Below are 17,567 nucleotides of genomic sequence, written 5' to 3'. Positions count from 1 at the left end.
TTTTTTTTTCCCCACCCCGTCCACTCCCCATTTAGGTTTTGTGAATATTAACGATGATAAGTCGAATCGACCGAAGACAAATGCTTCCGTCTGTGTGTCTGTTATTGTTTTAGTGTCTGTCTGTCTGTCTGTTTTTGTCTGTCTGAAACATCAATCATGCATTTAGAAAGTACAAAGTGTGTGTGTGTGTGTGTGTGTGTGTGTGTGTGTGTGTGTGTGTGTGTGTGTGTGTGTGTGTGTGTGTGTGTGTGTGTTATAGGTAAAATTGGTGCACTTATATGAATGAGTGGACATCTTAGTTAACGTGTACCTTTTCAAATGTTTTTACTGGCAGTTGCGATTCACGAGTTTTACAATATTGATGTTGATGTTTTAAGCATTTTTTTGTTCTGATATTGTGTTTCTTTATATTCATGCTATTTTACAAAGTGTGTGTGTGTGTGTGTGTGTGTGTGTGTGTGTGTGTGTGTGTGTGTGTGTGTGTGTGTGTGTGTGTGTGTGTGTGTGTTTTGGAGGGTAAGGGGACTTGGGTGTGGGTGTGTGAATTGTATGTGCCCGCTGTGTTGTGTTACTTGCTTGTGTGTATTTAGCCTGATGCATTGCTGCTTTATGTTTTGTCGAACATTTGTCATGTTGCGAGTGTGCTGGATGGACTTGGCTGTTGCCTGAGATATTGTGAAGGGTGAGTGACGAGCCTGTGGATGCACAATTTAATTTCCAAATGGATGAATAAAGTTATAGTGTATTGTATTGTATTGTATATTGAATTTGACGTGTCCTAACTGTACCAGTGTACACACATGTATGAAAAGGCATGCAATTTTCGTAATCAATTGATATTTAGGGTGTTTGTTTTTGTTTTGTTTTTTGCTTCTGTTTTTTTGTTTTTGTTTTGTTTTTTTTGTTTTTTTGTCTTTGAATTAATTTTCTATCTCTCGTCGTCTGTGTGTCGCTATCTCTCTGTCTGTGAATTAGTCTCAGTCTGTCTATCTCTCTGTCTGTGAATTAGTCTCAGTCTATCTCTCTGTCTCCGATTTAGTCTCTATCTCTCTCTCTCTCCCTCTCTCTCTCCCTCCCTCTCTCTCTCTCTCCGTCTACATCTCCATGCGTCTGTCTTTCTCTCCCTTTCTTCTCTTTCTCCATCCCTCCATTTCCCTTTCTTCTTCTATTTTGCCTTTTCTCTTTGTGTTGCTATCAGCATGATACGCAGATAATTACTTTTGTGTGGGCATGCATATGTGTGTGTGTATATATATATGTATATATATATATATATATATATATATATATATATATATATATACATACACGCGCGTGCACACGCACGCACACACACACACAAACACACACACACACACGTGCCATTCAGTCAGGCTCCAGTTACGCGCGCAAGACACCCCCCCCCCACACACACACACAACAGACATACAGACACACGCGCACGCACGTACGCAAACACACACACACACACACACGCACACACACACACACACACACGTGCCATTCAGTCAGGCTTCAGTTACGTGCGCAAGACACACACACACATACGCGCGCGCGCGCGCACGCACGTACGCAAACATACACACACACACACACACACACACACACACACACACACATTATTCATTCTAATGGAATTTACTACAAAGTTTTGTCAGAGATGAATCGTGTTGCGTGTGGTTCTGTTGATTTTTCTATCTATCTATTATTTATCTCTTTTTTCACGTGCGATGTCTGACTCTAGCATCAACAGTAGACTACTATATGCAAAAATGAACAAGAACGCCAGTTTCATAGCCAACACACCCGCACACGCACACATACAGACGCGCGCGCGCGCATGCATACATGCAACCCTCTCCCGTAACTCCCACACTTAAGAAAATGCGAGAATAGAAGAATATCAGTATGGCCTGACACATATGTATTTTTGTTAACGGGGTCAATGCTTAACCTTGGTGTATAAAAACTCTCCCCGCCTTCACCGCCGAGCAGACGACCGACCGGCAAAAACTGAAACTGGACCAGGGCGGCATTTTTCAAATTTTGTTTTTTTACAAACTTTGCCGATCCGTTCATCGGAAAGTAACGACAAGAAGTAAATGAAAAAAGGGGGAAAAGAGAAGAAAAACGAAAACAAAACAGGGATTCTTAAACTTTGATCGATTTGATTTGAAATCGATGTCGCGAGATAAAATTATTCAACTTTGATCAAAGTGACAGGACAGTTATTAAAATCGGAGAAGTGGAAAATTGAAGTTTGTCCCTGTCAGTGAATGGGAGACCTGTCAACATTCGTGGGTAGATGAAATAAAAGCGGTCGCGTTGTTTTATGAGAGAAACAAGAGGAAGAGAGTGGAGGAGAACGTGGTCACCAAGATGTGTGTTTCCGTGGTCCTCTGTTGGTCCGTGCTGACTCTGTGTTTGTTTGCAGCTGAGCTTCATGGTGAGTGAAGTGTGTCTGTCTGTCCGTCGTCGTCTTATTTACTACGCTAAACCCCCCCCCTCCCTCCCGATACTCTCTCTCTCTCTGACTTAGTTTTTTTAAACTGTATTGGTTTGCTTTAAACAACTGTTTTTCTCCCATCCAATACATTTGACGCTGCAACCGAGAATTGTACCCCCTTGAAATAAGGGCTGTAGTTATAGGCTAATGTAAAAAAAAAAAGAAAAGAAAGAAAATAAAAAAAAAAACGTGCGAAGCGTCTCTCTCTCTCTGCCTCTCTCTGTCTCTGTCTGTCTGTCTGTCTCTTTCTCTCTCTGTCTCTGTATCTGTCTCGCTCTCTCTCACACACACACTATCTCTCCATCTGCCCCTCTCTGTCTGTCTCTCTGTTTCTGTGTCTGTCTCTCTTTCTCCTTTTCTCCCTTTCTCCATCTATTTCATTCCGCCTGTCTGTCAGTCTGTCTATGACTTGCTAATTCCTCTTACGCAGTGTGTGTGTGTGTGTGTGTGTGTGTGTGAGGGAGATATATATATATATATATATATATATATATATCAGAGCTCGAAATAGATTTAACTGTTGAAGGCCTTAGCTTAGCACCAATCAAATACATAATAAATGCTAAAAACCTGACATAATTACATGAACACAGGGATGAATAACAATGACAAAATATGTAGATCTGGTTAGCTCACTGTCTGGAAGAAATCCATCTTTCTTTGATATAGGGCATATTCAATTTCGTGGATTAATTGCTATTTTAACATGTGCTAATTCAACCATTTCAAGGCGTGGGAGATATTTCAGCCATCATAAGTTATACAGGGAGCACACCAAGAGGAAGTGGTGTTCATTTTCAGTGCAGTCGGGACAAAATGGACATCTCTGGCATCTTTATGATAACAATGTCTGTGGCTATTTATAACAGGTTAGACACTACACCTGGTCAATAGTAAACAAGTTACTTTTCTCGTTCCAGACAACTTTTAAAACTTCTGTATATAGTCTGTCACTCTCATGGAGGTGCCCATCACACTTATGGTAAAAAAAAAAAATATATAAAAAAGTCACGAAGACAATCTTTAAACTGTCTTAGGAGCCATATCTGATGTCATCACCCAGACAACCACATGTGTCCTGTCACATTTTGACAGAACAATCTAATGGCTAAGTGTGTGAGACCCAAGTAACTTATGCTCATGCATTTCAAGTCATATGCTTTCTTAGAATAAACATTATCTGTCTCTTTTGATAGCCGGGAGTAGTATGTGACATACTTCACTGAAGATACAATATAAAGTAGCAATAACCAAGATCTTGATATACAATATAATTTTGGTAATAAAGATGGAACATTCAAAACATTTCTTACGTGCAAACAAGTAAGTACGTTCTACTGATTTTCTCATACAGTTTATACCCCCATGTATCTGATGAATAATGAACAGTTTGTGTTTAAGAAAAAAAAGCTTGACCAAGATTTTTTGACGAATCAGAACCCAGCCTCCTCATAGATTTTAGTATCTCTGTTGTGCCTTTCCTAGCTCTCAGACCAAAGCTGTCCATGGTTTTAGCCGTTTTGAGACAACAAGAGAGAGAGATGGAGAGAGGGCGGGGGTAGGGAAGGGGTGGGGGGTGGGGGGTCTGTCTTTGGAGTGGATGTGGAGCGGTCTTTCTTCCTCCCCCACCCTCCTCTGTCTTCCTCCCCCACCCTCCTCTGTGTCTGTCCTTCTGTCCGTCTTTCCCTTCTACCACCCCCTTCCCCGTATTACCCCCTCCCTCCCCACCACACACTTTAAAACTGCTGCCAATTGCCCGCTGCAGGTGTACCGATGAAAGCGGCGCAGGGTGGCCCAGTGGTCGGGGCTCAGTGTCGGAGGACAGAAATCCCAGCCAACAGACCGCAGGGCACCAACAGACTGTCCAGCGACAGCCAGGACCCAGTGTATAAACTGTCGGTCTCAAAAGATGGGACGACCGACTACACAGGTATGCACGGAGGTGGTTGTTTGAATGGGTGCTGCCCTGGTCTGTGTGCTGGTGACGGCTCCTTTGAGTGTCTTTTTTCCCCCTTAAAAAAAGCTGTCCTCGCTGTGTATTTTATTGTCATCCAGACATGGAAGAGAATGTTAGTTATACATAATTGCATCCATGCACCACACACACTGACGCGCGCGCGTGCACACACACACACACACACACACACACACACACACAGCATGACATTAAAGATAACACACCAAATATATTCGTTTTAACCTGCAGGCGCTCGCCCTTTCTTCCAAGTTTGAATAGAAAATCAAACCGAGTGTCTGGTCATTCTGATTGGACGATAAACCAAGGTCCCGTATGCAGCACGCACTTGGTGCACTGAAAAAAAAAGGCATCAAAAGTCTTTTCCCCAGCCAACATTCTATAGAAGAAATCCACCCTGACAAGTACAAAAAATATATAGGTATATAATGCATGCACTCAAGGCCTGACTAAGCGCGTTTGGTTATGCTGCTGTCAGACATCTGCCTAGCAGATGTGGTTTGCGTATACGAAGTTTTCCCTTGGTATACAAAGCTCGGTAGATGAGAGAGTATTGCAAATACCCATATGTGTAAGCCATTGCACTTATATGGTGCAGAAATGATGACTGTCCGAACGCAGTGACGCCTTCTTGAGAAACTGACGCTGGAACTCTCTGTCTGATTCAGTGTCCATCACTGTGGGCACCGGACTTCTTCCATTCTCCGACGCCTTCGTCTCGGCGGAAACCAACGGCAGTTGCGGCGTCGGCGAGTTGAGTTACGACAGCGGCGATTTTCACCGTATGGCCCAGCCTCCACTGGATTGTCCCCTCTTGTTGACCACCAACAGGAAGTCCGTCATGCAGCGCTTGCCTCCCTTGCGCTGGAAGCCGCCTCCTTGCGGCTGCGTGCATTTCAGGTGAAGAAACAAACCAGAACAAACAAATAAAATAAATAAACGTGCAGGACTGCTTTAGAGAATGAGTAAAATGTAAGTTCTACTTTAATGAAAGAGTGCTCTTTATATGGTAATGCACATAATACTTTTTTTTTTTTTTTAGATTTAATTTTGTTTGGTGCATCAATGTCCATTATGATTCATTTTTTCTCGGTTTCTGGGTGGGTGCGTTTTTTGTTTGTTTTCTTTTTTTTTCCCCTTTATTTGTCGGTTTTTTTGGGTTTTTTTGGGTTTTTTTTTTTTTGGGGGGGGGGGGGGGGGGGTGGGGGGGAGGCAGGGGGGTAGTTCGGGCGTGCGGAACGCCTACAATTTATCTGGTGTACTTCTTTTTTTTCCAATGAAACATTTTGTTTTCGTGTTCCAAACAGAAAGAGCTTTTTTCATATCATGTGTGTGTGTGTGTTTACAGGGCGATGGTAATCGAAGCGTCTACAGTGTATTACGCGGAGCAGGCGAACAGGGTTGAAGGGTCGTTGGCCACTACCGTTTGCACCCCCCAGTCTGGCGCCACACACAGAGAGGTCAGTGTCTCGCTGACAGGGACGGGGGACAGAAAGGAAATCGTGGACATCTTTTAGTCTCCAGGACTCCCTCAATGACCCCCTCTTTCACCCCTTTCTACTCCCCTTCTCCCATATCACTCTTGCCACCACCACTATGACGAAGACGACGACCACCACCACCACCACCATCACCATCTTTCTTCCAAACAGGACAGGGAAAGAGAAGGACAGACAGACAGATAGAGGGGGTGTATTATTTGCTTATTAATTTTCAAAAAAACATATTGAGATGGAAAAGAATAAGTGAATCCATTACTAATTGTGAAATCAACTTTTTCCCCTTGTTTTATCGAAATTTATGAAATCAGCATCATGTGGCGTGCATACCCCAGTCTTCTCTGACTAGGACCCCACTCCCCCTCCCCCTAAGGAGAGGGGTTGTCATCGGTTTGGGGAAAATGGTCAGTCAAGTTCCATTGGCCATTTTTGAGATATTGCAGCTTTGTTTGACATTGGACAGGCATTTCTTTTTCTTTGTTGCTGTAACGTCCCAGAAATGCCTACTTTCTGACCCAAGTAACTGTTTGTGCTTTGCTGCTTTCTACATAACGTTCGTAACTCCTAGTCTGATATGACGAACAGTAAAATACAGTAATTGGTAACACTACAATACACAGTACACCAGCATCACTTTATTCGTCCCTCACAGTGGAATTTGTGTGTGTGCGTTGTGTGTGTGTGTGTTTGACGCACACACACACACACACACACACACTCTCTCTCTCTCTCTCTCTCTCTCTCTCTCTCTTTGGTTGTCCCTGAGAACAGTGATAACTCCCCTCTCTTTTCCACCTTCATGTCCAGTTTGATTTACAATGATTTAATTAATATCATGTCACACAGTATAATTCTGACGTTTTTTTTCAGTTGACGGTGGAGGAGAGGGCAGAGCTCTTATGCCAAGTGACGGAACGGAACTCGGGTTTGTCAATCGTCCAGAGGCCCCGTTTCCTGCATAATCACCGACTGCAGCCCCGCTACATGGACACTCATGCCTTTGACCTCGCCCTCAGCGCGCGGCGCCATGACATCAGCGCTTGTTGTGAGAAGGTGAGAATCACTTAATCAGGCCTTGAGTGCATGCATACAATATGTGTACTCATCAGAGTGGATTTCTTCTCCATAATTTTGCCAGAGGACAACACTTTTGTTGCTTTGGGTTCTTTTTCAGTGCGCCAAGTGCGTGTTTTACGCGGGACCTCGGTTCATCGTCTTATCTGAATGACTAGACGCTCAGTTTGATGGCAGTCAAACTTGGGAGAAAGGGCGAAAGCGGGTTTCGAACCCAAACCCTCACGGACTCTGTATTGGAATAATTTGATGGACTGATAGAAGGACTGGTTGAGTCATGGAAGGACTGGTGGAAGGACTGATTTCCCGATCGAAGGACAGATGGACGGGCTGACGGACAGACTGATTGACTGATGGATGAATTCATTGACTAATGGAAGGAGTGATTGATCGATGGAAGGACTGAGGGAAGGAGTGATTGATCGATGGTAGGACTGAGGGAAGGACTGATTGATCGAGGGAAGGACTGAGGGAAGGACTGATTGATCGATGGAAGGACTGATGGAAGGACTGATTGATCGATGGAAGGACTGATGGAAGGACTGATTGATCGATGGTAGGACTGAGGGAAGGACTGATTGATCGAGGGAAGGACTGAGGGAAGGACTGATTGATCGATGGAAGGACTGATGGAAGGACTGATTGATCGATGGAAGGACTGTTGGAAGGACTGATTGACTGATGGATGAATTGACTGATGGATGGACTGATTGATGGATGAATTGACTGATGGATGGACTGATTGACTGATGGATGAATTGATTGATGGAGAGACTGGTGGAAGGACTGGTGGATGGACTGGTGGAAGGACTGATTGACTGATGGATGAATTGACTGATGGACGGCCTGGTGGAAGGACTGATTCTCTGATGGAAGGACTGATTGACTTAAGGAAGGACTGAGTGACCGAAGGAAGGACTGAGTGACTGAAGGAAGGACTGAAGTGACTGATGGAAGGACTGATTGACTGAAGGACTGACTGACTGACTGATGGACGGAAGGACTGAGTGACTGAAGGAAGGACTGACTGACTGAAGGAAGGAAGGACTGAGTGACTGATGGACGGAAGGACTGAGTGACTGAAGGAAGGACTGAGTGACTGAAGGAAGGACTGAGTGACTGATGGACGGAAGGACTGAGTGACTGAAGGAAGGACTGAAAGGACTGAGTGACTGAAGGAAGGACTGAATGACTGAAGGAAGGACTGAGTGACTGAAGGAAGGACTGAGTGACTGAAGGAAGGACTGAGTGACTGATGGACGGAAGGACTGAGTGACTGAAGGAAGGACTGAGTGACTGAAGGAAGGACTGACTGATGGACGGAAGGGCTGTGTTACTGAAGGAAGGACTGAGTGACTGAAGGAAGGACTGAAAGGACTGAGTGACTGAAGGAAGGACTGACTGACTGAAGGACTGAAGGAAGGACTGACTGACTGAAGGAAGGAAGGACTGAGTGACTGATGGACGGAAGGACTGAGTGACTGAAGGAAGGACTGAGTGACTGAAGGAAGGACTGAGTGACTGAAGGAAGGACTGAGTGACTGACTGATGGACGGAAGGACTGAGTGACTGAAGGAAGGACTGAGTGACTGAAGGAAGGACTGAGTGACTGAAGGACTGAGTGACTGACTGATGGACGGAAGGACTGACTGACTGAAGGAAGGACTGAGTGACTGAAGGAAGGACTGAAGTGACTGAAGGAAGGACTGAGTGACTGAAGGACGGAAGGACTGACTGACTGAAGGAAGGACTGACTGACTGAAGGAAGGACTGAGTGACTGAAGGACTGAGTGACTGAAGGAAGGACTGAGTGAATGATGGAAGGACTGAGTGACTGATGGAAGAACTGAGTGACTGAAGGAAGGACTGGGTCACTGATGGAAGGACTGAAGTGACTGAAGGAAGGACTGAGTGACTGATGGACGGAAGGACTGAGTGACTGAAGGAAGGACTGAGTGACTGAAGGAAGGACTGAGTGACTGAAGGAAGGACTGATGGCAGGAGGGTGCGGAGAGGAGGGAGTGCATGAAGGACATTCACCGGCGACGGGTGGACGGGTTCTGTGAGGACGGCATCCCCGACATCCCCTTCACCGTCCTCAGGGCCTCCTTCATGAGGCAGCGTGAGGAGTCCTGCTGCTGGAGGCTGGGTAAGTGTCTGGTTGTGAGGGGTGCAGAGGACGATGGTGTGTGTGTGTGTGTGTGTGTGTGTGAGTGCACGTGTGTTTGTGTGTTGGGGTGTGGTGTGGAGGGTCAGTGTATGTTTGTGGGTGTGTGTGTGTGGGGGTGTTTGTGTGTGTGTGTGTGTGTGTGTGTGTGTGTGTGTGTGTGAGCGCACGTGTGTTTGTGTGTTGGGGTGTGGTGTGGAGGGTCAGTGTATGTTTGTGGGTGTGTGTGGGGTGTGTGTTTGTGTGTGTGTGTGTGTGTGTGTGTGTGTGTGTGTGTGTGTGTGTTGGCTATTGGTAGGTGGATGGGTGGCATGTGTTGTGCGTGTGTGTGTGTGTGTGTGTGTGTGTGTGTAACTCTGTGTGTGTGTGTGTGTGTGTGTGTGTGTGTGTGTGTGTGTGTGTGTGTTTGAAGGAGAGGCTCGGGGATTATGTATGCAATGGTGTATGGGAACAGCACCTGCAGGTGCAAGTTGCGCTTGTGTTTGTGACCAGACTGGACAAGATAATGAGAGAGAGGCTGAGCGGGTGGGGGGTATCACTACATGGATATGATACATATTTCATGTAGGCTAACTTAAACAATAACACGAAAACGTCTTTGACATAATTATATACTCACAGTCATTCACAACGCCCACCCAAACTGGTCTTTTGAGTGTCACTAAAACATTTGGAGTGGGGGGAAAAACATCACCCAGCAACCTGAAGGACCACCAAACTGTGTGTGCGTGCAGCGGAAGCTCGCTACGCCTGTTTCTCAGCGGGGGCGGCGCTGAAAGCCTCGGGCGGGCGATCGGCGGACTTTTCCCTGGACGAGACGAACCCTTTGAACGACCTGGCCGACTACGATGAAGAGCTGCGGACTCTGGAGAAGGTAATGATAATGATAATAACATTAATAAGTGTTTTTATAGCGCTGATTGTTGTGCACAGACAAATCAAAGCGCTTTCGCACCAGTCATTCACACGCATGCATAACTCTTGTATTTGTATTTATATTTGTATTTCTTTTTATCACAACAGATTTCTCTGTGTGAAATTCGGGCTGCTCTCCCCAGGGAGAGCACGTCACTATACTAGAGCGCCACCAGTTTTCTTGTATTTTTTTTCCTGCATACAGTTTTATTTGTTTTTCCTAAGTGGATTTTTTCTACGAATTTTGCCAGGAACAACCCTTTTGTTGCCGTGGGTTCTTGTACGTGCGCAAAGTGCATGCTGCACACGGGACCTCGGTTTATCGTCTCATCCGAATGACTAGCGTCCAGACCACCACTCAAGGTCTAGTGGAGGGGGAGAAAATTTTAGGCGGCTGAGCCGTGATTCGAACCAGGGCGCTCATTCTTTCGCTTAGAAGCCGGACGCGTTACCTCTTGGCCATCACTCTTAACTTGAGGATGTGAGGGAACTATACCATCTAGGCGCCTCTTTCGCTGTCTTCATACTGGACACGGACGGACGGACGGACACGCACGTTTTCTGTCCGTCCGTCCGTGGCCTTGCTCTTCAGCATACAGATCTAACGTTTGTGGAAAGCGCGCTTGTTGTGTGTGACACGATTTCTGTTTCGATTTGATCAAAACTGTATATTTTGCTCCCAGATAATCAGTTTCTATCTGATCAAAACGATTTTTTTTCCTCCCAGATCTAACACCGTATAATAATTGATGATAACGGGCATTTATGATGCGCACTGCCTCCTTAGCATAGGGGCCCAGAGCGCTAACAATCAACACCAGTCAATGGGGGGTGGGCTGGCTGTGTGTGTGTGTGTGTGTGTGTGGGGGGGGGTTGAAAAACTTAACAGGACATAATTACGAAAACGTATGAACAAGACATATCAAATGTGTCAGTGACAAAGCGCGCACGCACGCACGCACACACACAAACACATGTAGTCTAGAATGAGCATATAAAACGATAGATGTGAAGATGTAACATGATAAACGATATTGCTGATGTGTGCGATATATGTGTGTGCGCGTGTGCACATTCTGTGGGGAAGGGGATGGGGGTGCACGTTGTTTGCCGCACGAACGATTTCCGTGACTTTATGTCTTCATTTAACCACCTCCATCCCCACCCCCTTTTTCAGGAAATCGGGACAACTTTAGTCACCAGGTCTTCCTTCGTCCCCTCCTCCTCCTCCTCCTCCACCACCACCACCACCACCACGCCTACACCCACCACTACGACTACCACCACCCCCACCACCACTACCACACCGTCCCCACCACAACCCCCACCACCATCCATCTTCCCTCCGGGACGATCCACACCGATGCAGCGTTCCCAGCCTTCCCCCAAGAGCGATGGTCCCGGGGCTGGGCCAGAGCGGCAGCGGATGGTGGGAGGAGGGGGAGGAGGCGACAGGGGGAGGGTTGGGGCGGGAGTGGTGCACGTCCCCGTGGTGGGAAGGGGGGTGGAGGCGGAAGTGGAGGACCCATCACTGGTGAGCCGGGAGATCGGGGAGCAAGGAGGCGGGCGTTCCATTGACAAGACTTTCGCAGGTTTGGAGTCCGTTTGTGTTGGCTCGTTTCTTTGTCTGTTTGTGTGTGATCTAGGCATTCTTCGTTTGAAACAAATCTTCACTCAGAAAACGAAGAATGAAAAAACACATAAACAGCAGAACAAGAACAAGCTAACGCATTCTATCATGCTCAAGCATGTGGTGAATTGTTTTTAGTTTGGTTTAGTTTGACTATTGGTAAACGTGACACAAATGCAGTAATGCTGAAACGAATGTTTTCCAGTTGCATGTAATTGGCACTTGTTGGCTTCAATGTTTCCTTCTTTGAACATCTGTGGCCATCACAAATTTTAAAGGCATGACAATAAGTGTAAACACGATCATGTCAGACTACATGTTAAATACACATGATAGAAAAGAGTGAAGAAGTAAATAAGAAGGAAGAAAGAAATAGAGACGGAGAGGAAGTAAGTAACAAAATCACATTGATAATGATGGGTTACAATTACATTTCTGTTTCTCTCTTGCCGCCCCCCCCTCCCCCCCCTTTTTTTCCACTCCGCACATTGTTATATTTATGGAGCAGTCGAAGACACTGAAATCCCCGTGTATCTGATGTGTGTTTTTTTATGTCAGTAAATAGGTATATTGTATATAATATAAAAATTACATACATATTTGTGTCTTTTCTTTCTTTTGTTTTGGGGAATGACGGGGGGTGGGGTGGGGGGGGAGTGAGGGGAAGGGGGGACGCCCAGACTGTAGCGACGCGCTCTCCCTGGGGACAGCAGCCCGACTTTCACACACACATAATCTGTTTCGACAAAAGAAGAAGAATGCAATACTATAAAAAGCAGCGCTATGCAATGCAATACAGTACAATGTAGTGCAATACAATACGACAGAAGAAAATACAATACAATAAAATACGATACAACACAATACAGTACAGTGCAGTGCAACTTTATACGACACAGAACATACGATACAATATAATGCAGTGCAGTGCAATGCTACACGATACAAATGATACAATATGACACAATACAAAACCCCTGCCCGGCCCTGCCCTGCCCTACCCTGCCCTGCCCTGCCCTACCCTGCCCTGCCCTGCCCTGCCCTGCCCACTGCACCTTACTCTGCCATGTCCTTGTGTGCAGCCCTGCAGAGGAGGATGTGGAAGCTGTCGCTGAAGACCCAGTGCTGTGAGGCGGGCATGGTCGCGGGCGGCGCCGTCTACGGCAACTTTCGCGCCGTGTGGACCCAGTGCACACACAGCTCCACCAAGTACCTGGCGGGCCGGACCTCCCTGCGGCACGGCCACAAGCTGTGCTCCTCCCAGTTCCACCGCTGCTGCATGGAGATGGCCGTCAGGTGGGGATCACTGTCTCTGGGTGTCTGTCTGTCTCCGTCTGTCTGTTTCTGTCTGTCTCACCTCTGTCTCTCTCTGTCTCTCACTCACCTCCCCCCCCCTCTCTCTCTCTCTTTCTCTTCTGTCTCGCCACCCCACACCCCCTTTTTCCCCCCTCTCCCCTTTTTTTTATCATGCCTCCTTCTCTCTCTCTCTCTGTCTTTGTCTCCCCCTTCTCCATCCCTCCACCTCTTTTTCTGTCCCCCTCCCCTTTCCCTATCTCCATTTTTTCTGTCTCGCCTTCTTCTCTCTCTCTCTCTCTCTCTCTCTCTCTCTGTCTGTCTGTCTGTCTGTCTCTCACCACCCCTTCTCTCTTCTGTCTCGCCCCCTCCCTTCCCTCTCTTCTTTGGATGACTCCTGGAGTCATGTTGAAAGTAAAACGGATTTGCATTAGTTCCAATTTTATAAATCTAATGCGTATATATATGCTGTTAATGTACACTTTTCATTTGTTGTTCTATGGCATCGTCATACTTGTAATGCAAACCTGACACATTTTATCGAAAACAATGTCCAGATATATGGCGATCTTTTATTCGTCCCTTCTTTTTTATCATGGATTTTTAAGGGTACAAATTTAGTAGCATTAGAGGTTTTGGAGTGAGAACGCATTCTTGTAATTAGCCGATGGTAATGACCAGGATAAAGACGAGCAGGCTGATATCGGGGTACAGCAAGAAGCGACGAAGCAGTTTTAACCGTTGTATCTGTTGGGTGTGTGTGTCACACAGCACTCCCCCTGAAGTGGTGACGATGGCTCCTGACCTGGCCTCCAGCAGGGAGTGGGACAGGGACCGCCACCTCGTCCACACCCTCTACATCCCGCCCCACTCCAGACCCCAGTCCCAGCCAGCGGATCTCCGACCCTCCCGTGCAAAGACCAGCGCCGAGAGACGGCGGGAACTGAGGAAACTGAAGGGCGCCAGAGCCTCCCAGCCTGCTGTCAAGTCATCTGCTCGCGGTTCGCTGTTCGTTGACGAATCAGAAATCAACGAGGAGCCGCAGAACAAACGCCGCAAAACACAGAGAAAATCTCACTCCAGAGAACGCGTCAGCTCCAGGTCACGACAGCTGGAGTCCAGGCCGGTGGAAGGGCTCTCCTCCAGACGCCAGAGGCGACTAAGAAAACAGAGCTCCATGGAGCGCAGAAAACCGGGCGGAAGATCCAGAGAAAGAAAGGACAGGCTCAGAGCTCTTAGACAAGGCATCAACAACGATGACTCTGAGGAAGAACCGACCTTCAAGAGGAAGCCGAGAAGGAAGCTGAGCAGCGGAGGCCGGAGCAAAGAACGGCGAAACAGACAGCTGAGACGAAGCCACCCACCACACGCAGCTGAACAAGCTGAGGACAAGGTCACCCACCCACCCAACCCTTCCGAGCAAAGCCCACAGAAAAACCAGCACCGTTCACAGTCAGGTGTGAGCGGAAACAGCAACGTCCAGTCAGCTTCGAAAAATGACAGCTTGGGTGTACAGACGGCGACAGATAGGCGAGACCAAATACGTCACATGGAGGAAGATAAGCTCAAGGAACTCTTCGCTGAGATCGCCGAGGATGTGGACGCTGGAGACGACGACGGTTTATCGGATGAGGATGAAGACACTGGCAGCGAAGAAAATGCCGACAGTCTCGGTTTAGTCGACCCTGGGAATGAAAGCACTGATGATGACGATGACGATGAGGAGGACACTAGTGATGAAACTGAAGACCTTGTCGAAGACACTGACGATGATGACACAAACGAAGACGCCAGACTTTCTGAAGAAGCCATTCAACATTCAGAGACCACAACAGTGCGGCCGAATGCCGGTAAGCGAGAGCCATCACGGAGCGCCAAAGACCAGAAAGCGGCTGAGAAGCGACGAGAACCAGAGGCGTCACACCGAACGCCAGAAAAATCTGCGACATCCTTACCAGCACCACGACCCCGAGCAAGCCAAGAAACCCTCAACACATCTGCCCGAAGACGTAGCCGAGTTTTCCGACTGCGAGCCGGCGGGCTGTCCCAGGAAGACGGTCACAGCAGACAGTCTGGAGGCCGGTCGGGTCGCAGGAAACGGAAGAACTTCCGTGGGCGGAAGCGGATGAGGAACTTGCGTCATCATAAACGACGCATGCGCACTAGGCAGAGCTGGCGAGAGTTGAGTGAAGCTTTGGAAGAAGACTGAAATGTTGATGAATTGCATGGTCGTATTGAGTTGAGTTGGTTGTCTTTTTGCTTCGATTATTTGGAACTCTGTGTGTGTGTGTGTGTGTGTGTGTGTGTGTGTGTGTAATAGCGACATTTTCAGGATTTCATTATTGTTGTTCTCTTGCCAGATATTTTCATGTTTTTGCATCCGTTCATCAGTTGTAGTTCTAGCAGAACCTTCATTGCCAAGAGGATAAAAGGTTTAATGAGCACATGTGCATTAAAGATGTTGGCTGTTCTGTCCAGTGCAAACTGTGAGACATGTTTATGACTGAAAAAAGACTGACGTGACGGAAAGCATTTGTCAGTAAAACCAGAGATTACAGTTTTGTTGTTGTGTTGGAAACATTGCGTAAAGATGTTCATACTCGCACACAAAGTATGCAGATATAAGTAATCCGATATCACTGCATCATGATATATGAAAACATCATAATACGAAAAGCGTTTTCATGGATGTTGTGACTGATTTTGTACAAATATATTGTGTGTCGCTCAAATCAAAAGGTGTTCACTGTCGAATTCACTGTGCAACACAGAGCATAAAATATGTTCACGCCTGTGTTCGCATTAATGTTACAGATATTGTGTGTTGTTGGAATCATGAGATTTAATGTTACAGATACTGCGTGTTATTGGAATCATGAGATTATGACATTGGTGTAATTTTCATTTAGGAAATTGAAACACAATTTAGTCACCCCCCCCCCCTTCTCACCCCGTGGATATTATAGAAACCAAAAGTCTAATGCCTGTCCACGCTTTATAACAGACCGTGTACATATTAACATTACAGGTCTTGTTCGTCGTCTCAGTGGAAAGATTAGCAATGGAGAGGTTTTCTCTGTCAGTTGAAAACCCCGTCGACGCTATACATAAAAAAAAACACTTTTACGTATTGTCATGGAAATGAAGAACCCACTGGCATTTGTTTAGAAAATGTAATATATTCCCCCGTGGGATGCCTTTTAAAAAAATTTTTTTTTTAAAAGTATAAATAGCATCCTCGCCTTCTGGAAAATCTGTGTAAAACAAATACTCTTTTGTATTGCTGTCATTATTTCTGTGGGTTTTTTTTTCTTCACGATTGTTCAGATATTTTTACCTTCCCAGTACATCCTCTTTTTTCCCCAGAAAGCCTTGACACTGTTTTTTTCTTCTCTTTTCCGCAGTCTGTGATGTATTGTCTGTGCCGTTTTTTCTGCGACGATTATGTGGTGAAATTGTAAACATTGGGATGGGCACTTGCTGTTCATTCTACAGTGTTCTTTGCCTTAATGGCTTCTCATGTTTTGTTTGTCTGGGTTCTGAAATACTCTTATCTGGTGGGGTTTTTTTTCATATCGGGATGTAAAATCGAACGGAAGGCTTTAAGTCTACAGTTCAGACTGTTCTTATTGGCCTCAAGGAGTTCAATGGTTAAGATGACATGTCATGAGCTGATTTAAAATAAAAAAAATTTTAATTTATTTATCTCGGTTTTTTGGTTTTTTTTTTTTTTTTTAATAGATGTGACACATTTGTGTTGAATGTGGCTGAATGTTTATATAGGTGGGCAGTCCTGATATGGCCCTGTGCGAACAGCTTGGCCGCAAGCAACAATGTGAAATGTAACGGATGGGGAATCTCCCGACCCTCCACTAGCGCTTGCAGAAACCCACCATGACAGAATAAACGTGCATCTTTACGACCCTCCACTAGCGCTTGCAGAAACCCACCATGACAGAATAAACGTGCATCTTTACGACCCTCCACTAGCGCTTGCAGAAACCCACCATGACAGAATAAACGTGCATCTTTACGACCCTCCACTAGCGCTTGCAGAAACCCACCATGACAGAATAAACGTGCATCTTTACGACCCTCCACTAGCGCTTGCAGAAACCCACCATGACAGAATAAACGTGCATCTTTATTCTCTTCTGTGTGATTACTTGCGCATCGTAACATGCAGGGTGTATGGCTCACAGTGTGTGTGTGTGTGTGTGTGTGTGTGTGTGTGCGCGCGCGCACGTATGTGTGTGTGAAGTCAAGTCAAATTTATATTTCATGATAGTGAATTGAATAAGCAACAATTGCTTTTTTGTGCTTTTTTTTCTTTTTTCTTTTTTTTAATTTGTTTTATTTTATTTTATTTTTTTTACAAGCCATCAATGAAAAAACAAACAGAAAAAGTATAGGAGAGAGAGAGAGAGAGAGAGAGAATCTTTATTTTCCAACGGTGAAGACAGCACTTACACATCTGCCGTTGATCTAAGAGATACACAAACACATAG

At 46.0% G+C, this 17,567-nt stretch overlaps 1 protein-coding gene across 1 annotated transcript; it reads left to right on the top strand.

Annotated features, from left to right (window-relative positions):
- Positions 1–2,006: 2,006 nt before the first annotated feature.
- LOC143282686 (uncharacterized) lies at positions 2,007–16,754 on the top strand. The gene is made up of 10 exons (XM_076588365.1): positions 2,007–2,446; positions 4,272–4,436; positions 5,150–5,381; positions 5,830–5,941; positions 6,851–7,033; positions 9,056–9,203; positions 9,956–10,095; positions 11,314–11,728; positions 12,849–13,062; positions 13,831–16,754. Exons 1-10 carry the CDS (start codon positions 2,380–2,382, stop codon positions 15,266–15,268), a joined length of 3,114 nt encoding a protein of 1,037 aa, XP_076444480.1. The 5' UTR covers positions 2,007–2,379; the 3' UTR covers positions 15,269–16,754.
- The last annotated feature ends 813 nt before the right edge of the window (positions 16,755–17,567 follow it).

Source organism: Babylonia areolata, chromosome 6 (assembly GCF_041734735.1).
Source record: "Babylonia areolata isolate BAREFJ2019XMU chromosome 6, ASM4173473v1, whole genome shotgun sequence".
Taxonomy (NCBI): Eukaryota; Metazoa; Mollusca; class Gastropoda; order Neogastropoda; family Buccinidae; genus Babylonia; species Babylonia areolata.
This window is presented reverse-complemented; position numbering and strand designations above follow the sequence as displayed.